The 19,116-nt window shown below is 47.3% G+C and overlaps 1 protein-coding gene, 1 long non-coding RNA gene and 1 pseudogene across 5 annotated transcripts; all 3 read right to left on the bottom strand.

Annotated features, from left to right (window-relative positions):
* Positions 1–873: 873 nt before the first annotated feature.
* Positions 874–4,227, bottom strand: LOC124676468. 4 transcript variants are annotated; one of them, XR_006993645.1, is made up of 5 exons: positions 3,654–4,227; positions 3,025–3,183; positions 2,179–2,892; positions 1,798–1,966; positions 874–1,084 (listed from the first exon to the last, which is right to left on the bottom strand). It is a non-coding gene; the product is annotated as an uncharacterized LOC124676468 (long non-coding RNA). The 4 variants fall into 4 exon arrangements; XR_006993644.1 differs by having other exon boundaries at positions 3,025–3,190; XR_006993646.1 differs by lacking the exon at positions 3,654–4,227 and having other exon boundaries at positions 2,207–2,892; positions 3,025–3,288.
* A 6,889-nt stretch (positions 4,228–11,116) lies between these two features.
* LOC124674650 (plastid division protein PDV2-like) lies at positions 11,117–13,481 on the bottom strand. The gene is made up of 2 exons (XM_047210694.1): positions 13,140–13,481; positions 11,117–12,023 (listed from the first exon to the last, which is right to left on the bottom strand). Exons 1-2 carry the CDS (start codon positions 13,371–13,373, stop codon positions 11,367–11,369), a joined length of 891 nt encoding a protein of 296 aa, XP_047066650.1. The 5' UTR covers positions 13,374–13,481; the 3' UTR covers positions 11,117–11,366.
* Positions 13,482–15,864: 2,383 nt separating this feature from the next.
* On the bottom strand, positions 15,865–18,388 carry LOC124678598 (annotated as a pseudogene).
* Positions 18,389–19,116: the final 728 nt, after the last annotated feature.

A 19,116-nucleotide genomic window follows, 5' to 3' on the forward strand; every position in this document is an offset into this window, starting at 1 on the left:
TGTATGATGGAATTCATAGGCGGTGGCAGCCTTGGCGATCCTCTTCGTTGTCGACGGCCTACTGCCTAGACAACTTGAGGCCGTCGTCCCCTGTGGGCAGAGGTCGCGGTGCCGGCAGTGGCCATCGCGCCGAGTGCCGGCCCTGCCTGGGGCCGTAGTTTCCTGCTGTGAGCCGCTCCACCTCACAAATCTAGGGCAGTGTCTGGGACGTGGGATCTCGGCCAGGGAGGAGCTTCCAGAGGGAGGCAAGAAGATTTGATGGAGAGATCGTGGGGAGAGACGGGGAGGAAGAGTGTCTATCGTCGGACAGGAAACCAATCCAAGGTCATCTCGATTGTTCGCGTGGGTAAGCGCTTTGACCACCGCTTTGACCAGAGCTAACAACGTGCGAAAAGAAAGGTAACCACCGTAGGAGCCGGTAACCGGTAACCCTCTGGGAAAAAAAAAAGAAAAAACTGGAAACATCGATGAAGTGAATCAATGTACAACCAGAAAAGGCAACAACGTGTCAGATATCCATTGCATAAACGAACAGATAAATAGCAATGAACAGTGTTCAAATCAATCTAGGTGCGGTAAACTGACTGAACTTTATATAGTGTACTAGGAAGTTTCCGCACGGCGACACGCCGTGCCCGTGGGGTTACGATATTTATTTTTGGGTCTAGTAATGTGCGTGTGTGCATGGTTGATGATTTAGAGAATGATATGTTTGTAGAGCACCGATGCCTATTTTTCTTTATGCGTATGGCAGTACAACTGGGTAAATTCAGAACGGCGAAAAATGCTTTGTCAGTAAGAAGAAAAATGCAGAGACCATAGAAATTATTTCCTAAGGATTGGATTAAAACCGTTAAGAACAATAACAAAAACAAAGTAGCACATTGCAATTTAATATATGGTTGGTAGCTCATAATACAGTCTAAACGAAATACAGCTGCATCAAAAGAAAAACATAACACTGCCCTGCAACCAAAAGTTTCTGGCTGGAACTAAGCATTACATGACTTAAAGGAAGTGCTAAAGCAGTTGGGAATGCGTCAGCTTGCACAGATACATCAAAGATCGGGCAACTGCAACCACCCTGTATAGAAACTTATGTTAGGTCTTTCAGTCGCACCGGTAGCACCTTGATCTACAACATAGATAGTTTAAAATCTATGGCAGTACACCACACGGTACATGTGAATGTAGCAATCGGTCTGCATAGGACCCTTTTACTGTCACAGGCAGCTGTCTCATGAGATTTGGACTCAAACAATAGTAGGACTACATATTTTCATATGTGCTTACAGCAATAAAAAAAAGGAAAGGTATATATATTCAAAGGGCTTCGATAGAATGCTAAGAAAGGGTCAATCTAGTTTTTCAGTTAAACCCTGTTGCTAATGTGTAACATTATGCAAACATAACATGCTGTTTTTCATTGATATATCTGACATATCCTTGGTCAGATCTTATAAACCCTAGGTATCTGGGCAGTGTGTGAGAAATGCAATTACAAAGTCTACTATGAAGACAAACAGTACAATTGGTTTGGCTTCTATTACAGAAAGGATTGCATGCCTATAATATAATGGGAATGGCAAGACGGTACAGTAAAGAAAAAGGAATGTGTGGAATTCAGTTGCAATAATAGATGTGGTAATTTTTTTGTTCAAAAACGATATGGGTGGTTATACTCTAATATTTGTAGTTCAAGTGATCTTTACAGAGATTAATAGTGAGAAATTAGGTGTTATGGTTATTTCTAAATGGCAGCAAATAAGAAAAAAAATTCAAGCTTTTACAAAATACCTCATAGTCGATGACAATGAAATCTAGTTCATATAGTTCCGTGAAGTTGTTTGATATCTTTATTCCCAAATGCAAGCAACACGTACAATGATCTTTCATTGATATCCTCAGGGGGGGGTAGACCTCTCACTAAGGATAAGGATACTTCCATACCGTCCTTTAGTTCCTCCTGTGAAGATACATCTTTAGCATTCATGTGTCCATAAACAATAACCAAAATGAACAAAGTATGTATCCTATATTCCTATTTAATACATATATAGAAGTTGGGAACTAAAGCAACCTGATATGATGTATAAATAGTGTGGAAAGATAAAGATTGGTAAGAAGAAAAGAGAAGTAAAAGGGGAACACACATAATCGAAGACATAAACTTCTTACTTTGTTGATAAACGATGCTTAGCCTTACTCAATTTTTTTGCGGACCTGATGCTTAGCAAAGCCATGGAAAGAAGCAGCCAATGGCTGAACGTTTCAAGGCATATAGCAGTTCCATGTGGTTCCTGACAAAGACTTACATCTTATGTAATGCAACAAATTAAAATGGTTGGCTATTAACCCTTGCAAAGCACTCGAACCCTTTAAGTGAATGGAAACACCATGGCCTTCCATAGACGCCTTGTTTATTCAGTAAGGATACTATGATCCAGTCTGTTCCAGGTAGTCACATGAGAGAAGTAGAACAGCCATAAAATATGTCTTGAACTTGCCTCAGATTGGTGAACTAAATTCATAGCGGGACGCACTGCTGGATGTCAAGGCTGACTGTGTCAAGTCAAGGCTCCTAGCTGAAGGAGAGGATGATGTAACTGGGACCATGGAGCTGCTAGCGGGCAGCGGCTGCTTGTTGCAAGTTGGCCAGCCTGTAGAATTGCAGTGAGATGGATGCTTCAGTAGTTCTGGAGGAAGTATGACTTGGTGAACCTTTGCTCGCTGGGTGAATCTAATTATGTGCTGATGTTCTGCTGATTTGTATATGTCCTGTTCATCCATGACTATGAATTGTTCAAATGTGCAGATGGATCATCCTTTCAGTTCTTCTTAAATTGGTCTATACGTACGGTTGTTTGGCACAGAGCCTTCCATGGTTTCTCACTGCAACAGTTACATGGATGAAAAAGAAATTAGAAATAGAAGTGCTTTGTGTAGTATGTACCTGATGATCTACCATGTTGAAAGCTAGATCCTATGTAACTTATCTTTTCTGACAACAAATATATAACTTACCCAAAATCTGGATTTCTGTTTTCCCATATTTGGCCTAAACACACAAGAAGCTTTCATCATTGTGTCTGATTTGACGCATCTTTGAGCAAGGCTATTTGGATTGCTGGTCTGGTTTAACAAAGATAAACCAGTGCTTGAAGATGGTGTTCCAGTTCTATCCTGAAATCTGAGTGTAAATTGTAAAGCACCGAAAAAAATCTTCCAACAATAAAGTTTAGTGGCTTCCTCTCCCTGTAAGTTATTCATAGGCACACAACAACTATTGTGGCACATACTTAAATATATAGTATCTATTTAATGTTTATGGAGGCAAAACGTAGAAAATTTGAAAATGATATACCGCAGAATGACCTAGAAGAAGAAGGCTAAGTTAATCAGCTGAATAAAAGTTAATCATCTGAGAAAAATTACTTTAGTCCTCACAAACCAATTAAGAAATCTGAAAATACACTGATTTAGTTCTTATAGGCATAACAACAAACACCTGTTAAGCACCAAAATCACAATCAGAGTACCTAAGATTTTGTGCTTTTGTGCCAATCATTCAGAACCAGCAATGGTGTCTTCCATCTACTGAACAATAGGAACGGCAAAACATATACAAATTTATTGGAGAAGAGGGGATGTACCTGCAGTTTGGGAGGGTGAACGGAGTGGCCGGTCATGGCTCATGGGATGAAGTAGCCGCCGCACTCCACCTTGGTCGTCGTCTCCCGCCAGCCACGGAGGAGTTCGGCTAGGGAAGGCTCGGGCAGGGAAGAATTTTCGGGACAGGCTACAGCTCGGCTCATGGCAAGGGGAAATCGATGGAGGTACGGCTCAGCTAGGGGAAGATGATTGACATGTTGGTGGGTCTGGGCAGGAGGAGGTCGACAGAGACAGTCCTCGGCCAGGGACAGATTACCCGAGTTTTCCATGGGGAAGATGGATGGGAAGAGTGAAAAATAGAAAGATAGTGAGCATGGACTGCAAGGAGCGGCCATGGGGAGCGACCTCCCAACCGGCGGAGCGGATTCACCTGGTCGGGGCGCCGACGGAGGGCTTGCAGCCCGAAGGCATCAGCCTCACCTTTAGCGGTCGTGTGCTGTCGGACCAACCCCACCTCCCTGCAGCAGCAGGCCGAACTCAAGAGCAACGCCAAGGTGCTCTCCACCCTCACCTCCCCCGATCGCGGCGAGGCCATGGAGGTGGAAGGAGGGCAGGTGTAAGAGCAGGTCTAACAGGCCCCTTATAACCCGCGCACCCCGTAAAATTCCGGCGACATACGGGGCAGGCGCGGTTTGGGCCGTCTAGCAGGCCCCGTATTCGGGCCGCCCCGTTTCGGCGGAATACGGGGCCCAGGATATCGGCCCCTCCGCCCACTATTTATACTGGCCGCAGGTGCGAGTGAGGGTTAACCCCTCGCTCGCTACCCTAGCTCCGCCGTGCGCCGCCCGCCGCCTCCACTCCTGCTCCGGCGAGCAATTACTTTCTCCCCGCGCCGCATTCGACCCCAGCTCCGCCATGGACGCCCGCGGCCGCGAGTGAGCGCTCTCCGGCGAGCGGATCGAGGCGATCCCGCTCGCCGGACAACGTGGTGGACGCGTGGCGCTTGAAGTGCAAGCGCTCCGCCGCGGGTAGCCGTCGTGCGGCTCTGCAAGTACGCCGGCGCGTACTACATGCCGAGAAGCTCCAGGACTTCGCGGCCGGTGGGCGGTGGTACGGACGGGATCCGCCGCTCAAGCCTATGAGCGGCGCCGAGTCCGAGGCGTGGCGCGCTGAGTGGGAGCGTGATCGCGCGGCGAAGGCGGCATGGGCTGTGCGCATCGGCAGCACCAGCGGCGGAGGAGGCGGAGGCGAGGAGGAAGCGGAGGCCGGCGAGGAGGAAGCGGAGGCCGGCGAGGAGGAAGCGGAGGCCGGCGAGGAGGACGCGGCATTACTGCGGGCGTTGGCCGAGTCGGAGGTGGAGGCCGCCGAGAAGGCGCGGGCGGAGGCAGAGGAAGAGGCGGCGGCCGTCGCCGCCGTGGCTGAATTCCGGGCGAAGGAGGCCGCCGCCGGAGGCGGAGGAGAGAGGCTCGCCGCCGGGCGGAGGAGGAGGCTGCCGCCACCGTTGATTTCGTGCCATACATCATCCTCGAGTAGCTAGGATCGCTATGTATATGTATGATCCAATGTATGATCAATGAAGAAGAACTATGGTTTCATTTTCCCGGGGTTTTAATTTTTAAAAATACGGGGCCAAATACGGGGTCTGCTAGACGGAATGGTTGAGCAAGACGCACTTTTGGGATACGGGGCGAAAAAATAGCGTTATACGGGGCAGAGAAATAAGGGGCCTGTTAGACATGCTCTAAGGATGAGGAAGAATGTGGGAGGAGAGTAGAGCCCGTAAATTCTTGACTGGCAGGGAGGTAGGAGACATATGTGGAGAGGTGAGGACGACCACGGGGGAGAAAGAGATGTGGATGGTTCGAGCAACGTCGACACCGCTTTGACCACACCGCTTTTGACCGTACCGTTTAGATTGAATCAAACGCACAATGTAAATTGGAGGTACTGTAGATGGCTAAATTTGTATATGTACAGTAACTTGGATAGCTCTGGTTTGAGCAAACCTGGTCAGCTTTGATATATAGTAAATATAATTTCTGCTTGTCGCGTCTTGGGACCGTCGGTTGCACTTGCTAGCAACCTGAAAGAAACCTGTGTTCTCAGCCCCACGTCTGCGTCACTGGTGAATATCGTGGCAATGGTAACTGCAAAAAGTGACCAAAGATACGAAGCTAGACGTATAGTGTACTCCTTTTTCTTTCTTTATCGTGCTCGATCACATTTAAGACGCACGGGTGCGTGTGTCTGTCCAACTTAGGTAGACTCGTACTACTACAACGGCTCAGGTGGACTCGCAGGTCGCTACTACGGTACTACCGCTCATGTAGCTGTGCACGTACGTACTCTACTAGGAAAGCTAGCTGATAGGGAAAAGGTGTGCTTCGAACGTTTGGAGGTCAACATGCATGGGTAGGGATGGCACCCGCAGGGTATGGGGATGGGTAGAGCTATCCCGTACCCGTCGCCTTCAGTCTTACCCATCACCCGTACTCGGTTTAAGTTTTTTTCATACCTGTCACCCGATAGGGTAAATGGATACCCATAGGTAAAAATACTTGGGCTTACAACACATCAAAATGATCAAAAAAAATGTGAGAAGGTAAAGCGATCCTAAATAGGGGTCTAATTCTCATTAATATATCCGTGACTGTGAGATCAGAAAGTGTGAGGTTCATCCTAACGTGAAGGCATGATTAGAGAGAAAATACAGTAGTTTACAATGTTACGGCCTACTTATCAAATTTAGATGGGTAAATGGTAGGCAGGTATGGGTTTTACGATCTCATACTCGTATCCTCTCTACCTGGTGGGTATGATATTTTCCCATTTATAAATCCATAGATATTATTTTATTCTATATCCGTACTTTTATTGGGTTTTTACCTGGCGGGCACCTGCCTGTAGCTGGACCTGGACAGCGTTTTAAACTTAAGACCTTACCCTAGCTTTAATTTAATAAAGCTACACAAGCAGCATTCAACATAGTCTGATACAACAACATATAGCTCGCACACACCAAATCCAGGTACCCGATCGAACCTGATCACCACTAAGCAGAAAAACAAGACTCACAGCGGTCGAAACACACAAATGACACACAAGGTCCAAAATACAACTAAGGTAGTTCAAGGAACATCCGATGAGAGACTTGCATGAAGACGTCGAATGGCTCCATCGCCGCGTCCACGAGGCCTCTATCCTTCAACCTCCATTGCTGCATGTAGATGATCATTTTAAACAACGCGTTAGCCGGCTTTCCGATAAGAGTACCTTCCATAGTTAGCTTATTTCTAGTGTTCCACAACGCCAAAGTAAACCAAACTAACCTACGACACGCTCCTGTCAAGCCGTGAGAGATAGCTAGAAAATCCCCAGCCCTGCCGGGTTCCACGCACAATGAAGGAGGTCCCTAACTACCGCCCACATGAAACCCACAAGTGAGCAGTTGAAGAAGCTATAGTCACAGTCTTCAAGCTAGCCACAAAGAGAGTAGAGTCCGTCTGACGGACCCCTGCGTTTGGCTACCTGCTCCAAGCACGGCAGTTTGCCTGGAATGAGCTGCCATAAGAAAACCTTAATCCTAGGCGGCACCTTGGTACTCCAGATCTCTTTGAAATGGGTCATTGCCGCTCCCTGCGACAACCGAAGGTACAACAATTTGGCCGAGAAGCCACCCGAAGCCTCCAAGCGCCAAGAAATAACATCGTCATCAATGCTAGCTTGGGAGAAGCTAAGATTCTGAGTATGGTTGTCCCATTCAACCGTCTCAGCTAGAGTAAAAGGCCGGCGAAACCGAAGCCGCCAACTCGGACTATCCCTGGACCCCATTACCGTGATGAACGGTGACTCACAACAGCTAAACACAACCGGGTAGCGCTCCCGAAGAGGGGAGGTACCCATCCACCAGTCCAGCTAGAAAAATGTTCCTTTCCTGTTCCAGACAGAGTGTTTCACCCCCAACTTAAAGTACCACTTGATCTTCTGAATGGAGTTCCAGAATTGCGATCCCTTGGTAGGTACTAGCGGCGAAAACAGGTCACTATCCCCATATACTTTGCCCTAATCAAGTCTGCCCATAACTCTTCAACGTTCTGGTAAAGTTTCCAGATCCACTTCAACATCATTACATCAAGGCAATGCTGATATGTTTGGTGTTCAGGATTCCCTATCCCCCAAACGTCTTAGGGAGACACACCGTAGCCCAGTCGACCATGTGGTACTTGCGTTTGTCGCCCACCCCTTCCCAAAAGAAGCGAGAGCGGACCTTGTCAAACACCGCATGCATCGAGTCAAAGAGCATAAACAGGCTCAAGGCAAACATCGGTAGGCTTGACAAACAAGAGTTTGTCAGCTCCATCCGTGCAGCTGAAGCCAGGAAGGTCCCCTGCCAAGGATCAACCCTCCTACCAACTTTGGCCGTCGAAACTCCCAATCCGAGGCCCTCAAGGTCTTGTCACTCACCGGAAGACCAAGATACATAATGGGGATCTTCCCTAGTCTGCAGTTGAGGAGGAGAGCCACCCTCTCCTGCTCCACAGCCGTGGACCCCACGACCACAACCTCACTCTTGGAGAGATTAATCTTTAGACCGAACATCAATTCAAAGCTAACGAGAATCAGCTTTAAGTTGGCAATGCCCGCATCTGTCGGCTCGATCAAAACCTGGGCAGCGTCGCCACGCCGCCGTCCACATCACCCTACGCGCTACAGTTTTTTTAGGCTGCGGTCAACACACCTTGCGCCAGGCTGCTGGCTAGCTGCTGCCGCTCACTTTATTTGCCGTGCAAGGGTCTACATTTGACGCGCCGCTATCTTTTTCTTATTTCCCAAGTGTATGCAATTTCAGGCCATCGAGCTTTTGGTCAACTCACCTAGAAAGAACGGTATAACATAACTAATGTTCATGATTTATGTCTAATTTTTCAAAAGATTAGAAGTGTGGTATCTAATAATGGGAAGCGGGCGCAACAAGTTGCAATTTTTTTTGAAACAAAAAGCACAATATATTAAGCAAGCAAGCCGTCACATTAAAAATCCTCCAGTCCTCTTAGGTACCCTGATAAGGAAAAGAGTGTGCATCAGAAACTTGATGCTTGCATAGCCAAATTACAATCCTTCTGGACATCCTCCAACACACATGTCGAAGCAGAGCCAAGGAGGCAACCCAAAGTACCACTCTTGCCTAATTGTGCTAGACTATGAGCTACAGAATTACTGACCCGATCCACTTTGGAGATTCTAATACTAGAAAACACTTTCAGTAGCTCTCTGCACTCTCGCTATAAATGGCACCAGCTATTGGATTTGTCCATATCATCGCATGTAAGAACTTGAACAGCCCGCAAACAGTCAGACTCAAGGATAGATGACCGACCATTAAGAGCAATCAAATTTTTAAACCCTCCAAACATGCAGCGCTTCAGCATCTTCTGCACTTGCACACCCGGGAATAAACCTCCAATCCGTTAAAACTGGTTTACCTTGGTGATCACGGACCAAAATACCGATGCCTGCTCTTCTCCTCGGTGAATCCCGGGTCTGTGTCTACATTCGCCTTCAGCTCACCTTCCGAGAGATATACGTCACCGCCACATCCCACATATAGCCATTACTAGTTGAAATTAACCATATATTTGTTCACACCCACTAATGTTAACCTCTACTTTTTCTTTGAAACCGAGGTAAGATTTGGGCTTCTTCACCAAAAATGATTCACACTGGATACTAAACCTAAAACCACCAACAGTTGTCTCAGCACCTACAAACTTGATGAAGGGGGTGGCCATGTATGGTCCGTGCGTCCTAACCTCACACCTACCAATACCATGTTAAAATCGAAGGCCTCACGAAACCCCCCAACGACGAGCCGGGATCACAATCAGGATCAACAAACTCTCAACATGCAACGTTACCCGCTACGAACCATACCCGCCCCCCAATCCCGCAACGCGCCGCGGGCCTCCTCCCCCCTTCCAGACGTTGCCAAAGGTCCCGCCGGACAAAGAACGGGCGGCGACGGCGATGGCAGGGACTTCTCCACGCGGACGCGATGGCTTTAGGCTCTGGCAGCGACGACGCGTGGCACGGTGGTGGCAAGGTGCTGCAGGCTCCCGATGGTAAGCGCGTTCGACGACAACGCCCTGGCTTGGCCACCTCGCGATGGAGGCGCTCCTACAGGCGCGGCATCGAGCTCCAGGATGGCTCGGGCCTAGATGGGCTTGGGCGGGCCGGCATTTCTGGCCACGGCTGCACGCATGCGCGGTGGTGGCGCCGGTAGCTCTTGGCCGCCGCGGCTAGCTGGTACCGAGGTGGTGCGGGCGGCGGCGGTTTAGGCTTCGGTGGCCGTGGTGGTGCTGGTGGTGGTCGGCGCCCTTTTCCTACGACAGTGTTCCTCTCCTCTTGGTGGTGGTGGCTAAAACCAGTGGCATTCATCCTCGCCCTCCATCTCCAGTCCATCTTCGGGCAGTGCTCTAGGCATGGTGTTCGGCCGGGGCGAAAGTCCGGCTTGGCAAAGGCCAAGATGAGCACGGCAACGCCTACGGGCGTTGTTTCCTGCTTGAAGGCGTGTTCATGGCCTTCACTATGCCCCCTCCTATCAAATGCCGGGGGAAACCCTAGGTCCGGCGGCCAGACCGGGCGGCGGCGGCACCACAATGTAATCATCTTCTTGAATACGTCGTCTATCTCATCAGGAGAGGGGCCGATGCGACATTTGGAGTTTGCGGGCATTGGCGCGCTACCGGTGTTGGCTGCTGCCCCGAGCTTGTGCTTCAGGGGCGCAATGTACGGCATGGCGACACTTCCTCTTTGGCGTCTTCCCCGAGTCCATTCGGACCCTGCCTCTTCCTCGCCGACTCTCTAGGCTCATGAGGGCTGGTACGTTGGTCCGGTCGCCTTGGAGTCGAGGTCATGCCATAGTGTGTCTTGCTTGGTTCGTGACGCGGTCCTGAAGCCATGTGCTCCTCTTCTCGCCACTCGTGGTGGAGTTGGGCAAGCCGAGTCATTTATCATTGGGTTTGTAGAGGGTGCGTTGTTTGCCGTTTGACGTTGTATCGTGGTGTAGCATTTTATTGTGGAATAGCGTTGTATCGTGGAGTGAAGTTGTTGCCTTCGTGGTGTTGTTCCGACCATTTTGGCCTTTCTTCTATATGATCGATACACCTTCCAGGTGTATTCTCGAATCAAGGGCAGGCTCCGCCGCCGACGCGGCGGGACGCTAGCGGAGGGGAGGCTCGAGGGTAACATCTAGTAGATGTTCTACGACAAGACAATCAATTACAGTACAAACAAGAAAATACAGCACAAATAATTCTTCCAAACATCAAAGTAACGGACCAGAAATGCACTGGGTTCAGATTCATGCTGCACAGCTGAAGCCTGCATGCCAGCCAGCCCCTCTCTGTTCTAAATCAGAAACTTGCCCATTCAGGTGTCAATGTGAGACATTTAGGGAATCACTAGTAACAGACTGAGCTACAGAATTAAGAGAGCATGAACACAGTAAAAAGCTAGGCCTCACAGGAGGTGACCGCCAACATGTGAATGAAATCACTGATATAGTGACATTAATTCGGCACATACATACTCATGGGCTTCGCCATGATGAGAACTAACAAGGAGTAATTTTAACAGCTGATGATACATAAGCCCCAACGTTTCGACACACGATGTTCAAGGCTAAACAAGGATTATTATAAATATCCAAGGACTAGTTAGCTCGATCCTAATATTCACACGAGCCACTCCCAGATTCAACCTAAGCCATAGCTTGCATCTGGGGCCGCGAGGCTGGTGCCAAAGGGGATCTCGACCCTTTCCTTCACAACGCAGTGCGCCCTGCCATCTTCGACCAGCATTACCTTCCCAGGAGGGCACTGGATAGTAGGAACCTGCTCTTTTGCACCAGTCAACTCTTTGCCAAACAGCCCCGCAATGTCAAGTTTTATGCTGCTCCTTATCGTGGGCTCGTAGCCAGTAGCCTTCATGATTGATACAGCGCCCACAACCATGACCGCTGTTTTTGCCATCCATCCGATGAAAGATCTGATTCCTCCCTGTGAATTGCGGCTCGACGTGCTAGCACTTCTGTTTTGCAGCCCGTTTGTCCTTGTACCATCTTCAGTCATGCCATTAGCACCCAGTCCGTTGTGCAAACACTTGGACTTGGACACATAGTTTGTAGGATAGAGATCATCAAGCACAAAGGAGTTGGTGACATGGCTCGAGTAAGGAGGTAGGATCAGACCATCATCATTTTCAATTTTTTCGCCAGCAAAAGCAGCTGCCTCATGGATTACCTCACAGTCCTCTCCCTTGTATTCTCTGAGCTTGTTAAGGAGAGATGTTCGACTGCGATCAATCTGGCCCAGGATGGCTTCTCGCTCATACCTCTGTTGGTGTTGGAGGTCCTGACAGTAGCATTAATGTGTTAACATACTTATTTTCCAAAACAGAAGCATGCAACAACAGCATAAACTTTGTGCACAGAACACTATCAAGGCAAGTACCATATTCCTGGAACAGTTAGTGATATCCAATAATAGGCAAAACTCACTTCTTGAAGTACCTATCAACCAGTAAAAATAAGACATTGTCTCACACATAGCAGTAGTAATGTTAAGGTACTTCACAGGTTCGATACGCTTTGGCGTGTCGTGCTTAAATGTGTTTATGCCACACATATCATATTCTTAAAGTAAGTGATTTGTGCAAGAAAGCAAGCAAGTGATGGGGGGGTTCTACCAGCAATACATGCAAAAACTCATCAGAATTTCACAGTTTAGTACTCCCTCCTATTCAAATTACTAGTCACAGATTCAGGCAAAATGTTGCCTAAATCTGTCTAGGTTCATTGAATCCGCAAAAAGTAATTTCGATCGGAGGTATTAACTATGGAGTACAAACTTTCATCTTAACAGCTGATTATGTCTCTTAGCAAACGACCTTTATCTCTTGAAATCAGAAAATCCCATATGAACGAATGTCAGCTTTCCCACCACAAAAAAGCAAGAGATAGTGCTAGCTTGTGCAAAACCGCAATGGGTTGAACACTGATACTTCCCATATGGTAAGCAAAGGAACAAATCATTTCTCTCTGTAAACCCCATATTATACACAGTTCATGTTCTTATTTTCTCTTCGCTCAGCAATATCTACCGATTCTCGATGGCAAGAGAAAAAATAATTGTACCTTAACCAGCAATCCAGCATCCTTAATCCAGAAGGAAGCGAAGATACTACTAGGCTGGAGTTAGTGAGCCACCAGGAAATTAACATCTAAGCAACGCTACTATTCCCCCCCCCCCTCTCTCTAGCATCTCATATTAACAAGCCTAGATTGAGTTCCTCACGAATGACACAGCACTAGGAAAAGAATGTCCTAACTACTATATGATCATAGCAACGCCAGCCCGTCGTACAAAACGAGAACTAGTTAAATTTTTACCATAGCCACAAAAGCAGGCTGCGAGGGAGGCTAGCAGAGCAACAATAAAAACCCCTTTTTTACGGAATGACAACCGGACCTGCAGGGATGCGAGCTGCTGCTCGAGCGACTCGAGCGCGTCGTTGATGCCGACCAGGCTCTCCACCCCCACCTCCTCGTCTCCGTCTTCTTCTCCGCCGTCTTCCTCCTCCCCGGCGCACAACCGCGGCAGGGACCGCGCGGCGGCGGCGGCGGCACAGGCGGAGATCCTGGAACGGAGGTCCGAGGCGCGGGCAAGCACGAGGCCAATCTCCTCTTCCCCTTCCATGGCCATCGCCGCCGGTGCGGGAGGGTGAAGAACCCTAGCTAAAGCCCCAACACCCTGCTACAGGCGGCGAGCAGTGGAAGCTGCAGTCCTGCACACCGCGGCGAGTCTTGCGCCTTTCGTGGCTGCGACAACGGAGGCGTATCCGAAGTCTTCTTTTGTCTTTTGCGCTCTCTAACTACCTAACTGGGCTTGGGCCGGGTAGGAAAGTAAGATTAACCTTGTTGTACGCAAGCGACGTGGCGGATGATGGGCTGGTGCATTGCACCATTTAGGAAGTGAAGTGTATTTGGTATCTTCTGCAAATCGTCAAAAAAAAAAAACACTTTCTCTTAAAGGTTTCTTTCAGGGCGTCTTTTTGTGACGAGTGTCGCGTTGTGGTTTCGCCAAGTGTTGTTTTCACGTTGCCCAGTTCCCCGCTAGGTGTTTGCATGTTCGTCAAGTGTCACACCAAGGTGGAAGAATCTAATTATATGTTCTTCTCATATACTTTGGCTAAATTGATGTGGAAGGGCAGTTCGGAACGATTAGGATGCTCTCGGAACCCCTCGTGTTTCGCAAATGTGTTCAGTTTTTTACACAATCTAGTTTGTCAGAACAAGCGCGTCGTTCTAGAATATTTGTGGCTCCCTTTGTTGGATATTGTGAATCTTAGAAACAAATTTAAAATCGAGGGGATCTTCTCGGCTCAGCTAGCTTATGGTCTATATAAAATGTCTATGTACTTGTATGCGTGAAAGCTAGTAGCTAGGAGTCAGGACTGTGAAGTGGTGGAGCCGATGATCAACATGATTCGTTCACTCCATGCAGTCGTCGGGGACCGAGAGTAGTCCCCCTGCAGCTATGTTTTTCGTGCTTTTGCCTTGTATGTGTCGTACTGTTGGCGTAGCGTTGGTCCGCTTGCTTGGAGCTCTATTTTCTTTTCTTTTCTTTATTATGTCGAGGAGGGGAGCTCTGCTTACCTATTTTCTGCTTGTTTGTATGGAACTATGTACCAATCGTTGTTGGGTTCATTAATTTAAAGCTGGGCTCTCCTCTTGAGCTGTTCAGAAAAATCCGGAGTCTGGACACCAGTTTGGTATCCATATCAGAGCAAGAACAATAGCATAGCCAGCAGCTAGCAGTAGTTGTTTGCCATGTCATCTATAGCTAATTTATAGCCATCATATACAATAGTGGACTTTAACAATGTACTACTTTATCAAAATATGGTCCACCTTTAACTCTCACAAAGTACCTAGAAGTACATGCTAGAGCTAGCTCTTGTACAAGAGCCCACTTATAGCAAGTACTATAAGAGCAAGTACAATAAGGTACAGTCAGCTGGCTATAAGAGATAAAATATTATAAATTTGCTTAGTTGGAAGAGAGAGATTAGGAGAGAGAAGAGGAGTGGGCTCTTATCTTGTAGCCAGCTCTAGCACGTGCTCCTAGGCACTATGTGAGACTAAAAGGTGGGCCATGTATTGTAAAAATACTACACTTTTATAGCTCACTATTGTATATGTTGGCTCTAAGTTAGCTATAGATGATATGGCACTTGGCTTATAGCTAGCAGCTGGCTACACTATTGGAATTGCTCTAATATATCCGATCCTACTCAGCAGGCTATAAGCAAATCCACATCAGCAAAATCCTAGTTGGATGTGAGAGAAAAAGGAGTGAGAGTGAAACGGGCGCTTCAGCAATCGCCGACTACTGCACAAGAAACAAGAGAGATACAACCTGCATGCAGCCTGGTGCATGGCGCTAAGCTGGAGAAATGCATTGAGTGCATGCTTCCCTGTGTCTTGCATGCCGGTTGATAGTCCAATAAGTAGATGATTAAATATTTTGTAAAGCCAACCTTGTAGCCATTCTATTATACAAATACCTACTCTGTACTAGCTCTAAGTGACATGGCATGATTCATATATCGGTAGCCGACTACCTCACTCCTCCAACTAAATTAAGATATAATATTTTATCTGTTAGTCAGCTAACTGTACCTTATTGTACTTGCTCTCAGGGAGCTGGACAACGTTTTAGACCGCTTATACTTGGCGGTGTTCCTACTTAGGGGAGAGCTCAGTTTCGTATGAGAAAAAATTGTGCACACAGCACACCGTCTAGCAAAAGACACATGAACCCAATATACATATAGCCTGCGGAAAGAAAAAAATTGTACAACAATGAAGGGCGCATGGAAGTGCAAAATCCGTCTTCTAGTATTGGTAAACTTGTGCTTGCTTTATTACTGATAAATTATAAGAAAGAAACTAGTATAATTTTCAAAAGTAGCAGGAAAATCTTGTTTGGGACAAACTTTTTTACTTTTTTATGAATAGGATACTGCCATTAAAAGAAACATCAAACGGTACAATAAAAGCATACACAAAAAAAATTATAACGAAATCCTTAAGAAACCTTCATCTTCAACCTCCAAACCCACATAACATTAAACCTCATACACATATATATCTTTCTATATGATGATCAGGCCTGCAGGATCCCCATGGCCCTAGCGTAGTCGACGACATCGCCGTATATGTCCTCCAGGGTCTTGTACTTGTACTCGAATCCTTGCCGGATGAGCTTTGCCGACGAAACGCAGACTCTCGGCGGCTTCTGATCACCATCAATATCGCCGACGCTGCAAAGAAATGAACAAGGATTGTTAATCAGGTGCCATGCATGCGTTTCATTCGTACACGAACGAAGGAACGAACAAAATGTTCCTAGGTACTTACCGATCGATCTTGACGTTATACTGTGGGTAATTAGCTGCCAGGAAGCCGGCAAGCTGCAGCACAGTGGTGTTGAGGCTGCAACAGATGTAGCGTCCAGAGGCTGACTCCTCCTCAGCCACGAATATTTCTGCACGACAAAGGTCATCAATGTGAACCATTGGGGTAGAGCCGTTGGCCTTCTCGCTGCGTTGAAGGGTTTGGATCATGGCCTCGTCTCCTGTGAGATTACATACATGATACATATCACACACACGCCACAGGAAAAGCAAATTTAAGCGAATATATATGGGCAAAAATCAGAAGGTGAAGAGTCTGAATTTCAGGTGTTGTCTCGGTGGTGGATGTATTACTGTTGCTAGGGCTGGGATACTGTAGCGGGACTTTTATTTCTTAGTTTTCTTTTTCTCTTTTTTGGCTGTGTGCATCCGTAATGTTATTAGAACATTGCGTTGTTGCAGATGATGGGTGTAATTGGTATATTCTGATATTAATATATTCCCTTTATCGAAAAAAATTCCTGACCGACCCCCTTAGATCGGTTAGAGGATTTTTTTTCTCCTCTAATGACCGTAGACGCGTGGCGGAGGAGGCGGAGAAATACGAGGAGTACGCCACAAAGTGACACGGGACCTCGTCTTCTCCGCTTCGGGGCCATCCTTGTCTAACGTCATCGACCTCGCCGGGACAGCAATAGCCCTGCCACCGGCGGCTATAGGTTTAGTTATGTTTATCTATGTTCTTGGTTATGTTTAGGTTAGTTCTTGCTTATGTATGGCGGGCGCTGCGACGCCGACTGCTAGAACAATGTATAAACTCCAACTCGGCGCATGTGTTCGATGTTATGCTTGGCCGGAATATATAAAAAATAGGCTTCTAAGTATTGGTGATCGGTTCTGGCGGCTTTCGATTAGAGGACTAAAATTTTTAATCGCCGCCGAAAGAGGGAAGGAAAGTCTCCTAACCAAAAGGGGGTCGGTTAGAGATGTTCTTAGTTACCAGATAGAAGGGAGACTATCATGGGGATGCTGGCGTGGGCCTTGGTAGCAGGCGCCTTGCCTACGGCGGTGACGGGGCAGACGGTGACCAAGCTGATGCCGTTGTCTAGCGCGAACTTGGAAGCTCCCTTCTCCAGAAGCACCTTGGAGACTGGGTATGCCTGTTCATCATCAGCAGACGATGATTTTGATAAACCAAGAACTAAAAAACGCACATGGATGGGACATACGTACCCAGGCACGGGTTTGCTTGGCGTAGGCTCTGATGAACTCAACGTCGGACCAAGACTCCTCGTCCAGCACGTGCCCTTCGCCTTGCAGCGGCCTCACGGAGACGGCGGTTATCGACGACGTCAGGATCACGCGCTTCACGCTTCCGGCTCTCACGCACGACTTCATCACGTTCAACGTTCCACGAACAGCTGCCTCCACCACATCTTTCTGTCAACCATCGCAAAATTCAACCAATCTACCTATATTAGTATATGCAACCATGATTCACAACCATACCATATCAAATTGCTGCTTGCCTCCGGATTCTCTGCATTCATGTCCATCGGAGCAGCAACAAGGAAGGCGTAATCACAGCCGGCAACTGCTTCGTCGAAGCTGCCATCGCTGCCCAAATCGGCGCGGAAAATCTCCAAGGGCCCAAGCGCATGCAAGTCCTTGAAGTGGGAGTTCTTCTCCATGTCATCTGCATACAAAAAGATTTACAAGAATCCATCTTCAGGGTCGAAAATCAAAGATCCTAGGCCCATGAGCTACTCCATCCGTTTCAATATTAGCTGTCCATCATTCGGATGTATCTACACCTACTATTACATAATGCTACTCTTGCAGAATTCTTAGATAGGCATGCTTTGCTGGATGAATCAACCCTAAGAATCCATTTTCAGGGTCGAAAATCAAAGATCCCAATCTCTCTCCGTTTCAATATTAGATGTCGCTAATTCGGATGTATATATACACCTACTACTAGTACATAATGCTACTCCTGCAGAATTCTTAGATAGGCATTCTTTGCTCGATGAATTTACCCTAGCTAAATCATCATTTTGTCAGCACTCCGCTCTAAGGAACATCATCCTCACCTAGTCACCTCCGTGAATGGAATATCACTGAAGTAGTAGTACATGCAACACAAAACTAGATTCAAAGAAAGGCCAAGAACCGTACCAGGGTCTCTAACAGTGGTCTTTACAGTGTACCCCTTGTTAAGCAGCATCTTGATGAGTGCTGAAGCGATGTAACCATTCCCTCCCGTGACGCACGCCGTCTTCCTTCCACCGCCGGACATGGTTGCCTGTCTGCTATGGCCTCTTCTGGCAAGGAGAAACGCTCAATCACCTGGCTTGAAGTGGGTTTGCTTTGGTTAGGCTATTGCCGTTGAAAGGGATATATACAGAATTATAGATGCATGTTAAACAACCAAGAGAATCTTTGGGGACCAGCAGCGCAGCGTGGTTTATAACTTCAATAATAATGCAGAGTCCACGCTTACCAAACAAAAAAAAGCCAGCATGTTCTGTGCGGATAAAAATTCTAAGAAGTATGAAGTTTTCTCTGAGCCTTCTATCTCGTGTCAACTTAGTTTGTAAGAAGCGCAATAATTCCCTATGTTCAAAATTTTGAATGGTTCTAATTTTCGGATTTCATATTTCCCAAACCTCCAAAAGTTTGATTTTTTTGGTGGACATGTATTATATGTATCTGTATTGGGTATAGAGTTGTACTCCACCCCTGATCCCCTCTGTACTGACACCACGATGGCTTTTCCCGTGTATATAACACGCACCCGATACCCCTAACAGGGTAATCGTTTCCGCCACACCAACATGGTATCGGGATTGTGGCCTCTTCCACGGTCTAGCCCTAAAACCCAAGAAATTTTTCGCCAATCATGAGTTTCATGATTGTAGCATCCAAAGTCCCTCCGCCGATCGAGATCTTCTCGGTTGCAGCATCCAAAAACCCCAAATCGATCGTCCTTTGATCGTAGCATCTGACAAGAACACTTAGCCACTC

This window comes from Lolium rigidum, chromosome 7 (genome assembly GCF_022539505.1).
Source record: "Lolium rigidum isolate FL_2022 chromosome 7, APGP_CSIRO_Lrig_0.1, whole genome shotgun sequence".
NCBI lineage: Eukaryota > Viridiplantae > Streptophyta > Magnoliopsida > Poales > Poaceae > Lolium > Lolium rigidum.

Excerpts from the sequence above, each read along its gene's own strand:
- LOC124674650 (XM_047210694.1), bottom strand. The coding sequence starts at position 13,373 with ATGGCCATGGAAGGGGAAGAGGAGATTGGCCTCGTGCTTGCCCGCGCC. Across the intron at positions 12,024-13,139 it reads AGCAGCTCGCATCCCTGCAG|GACCTCCAACACCAACAGAG; the intron begins GTCCGGTTGTCA and ends TGCTACTGTCAG.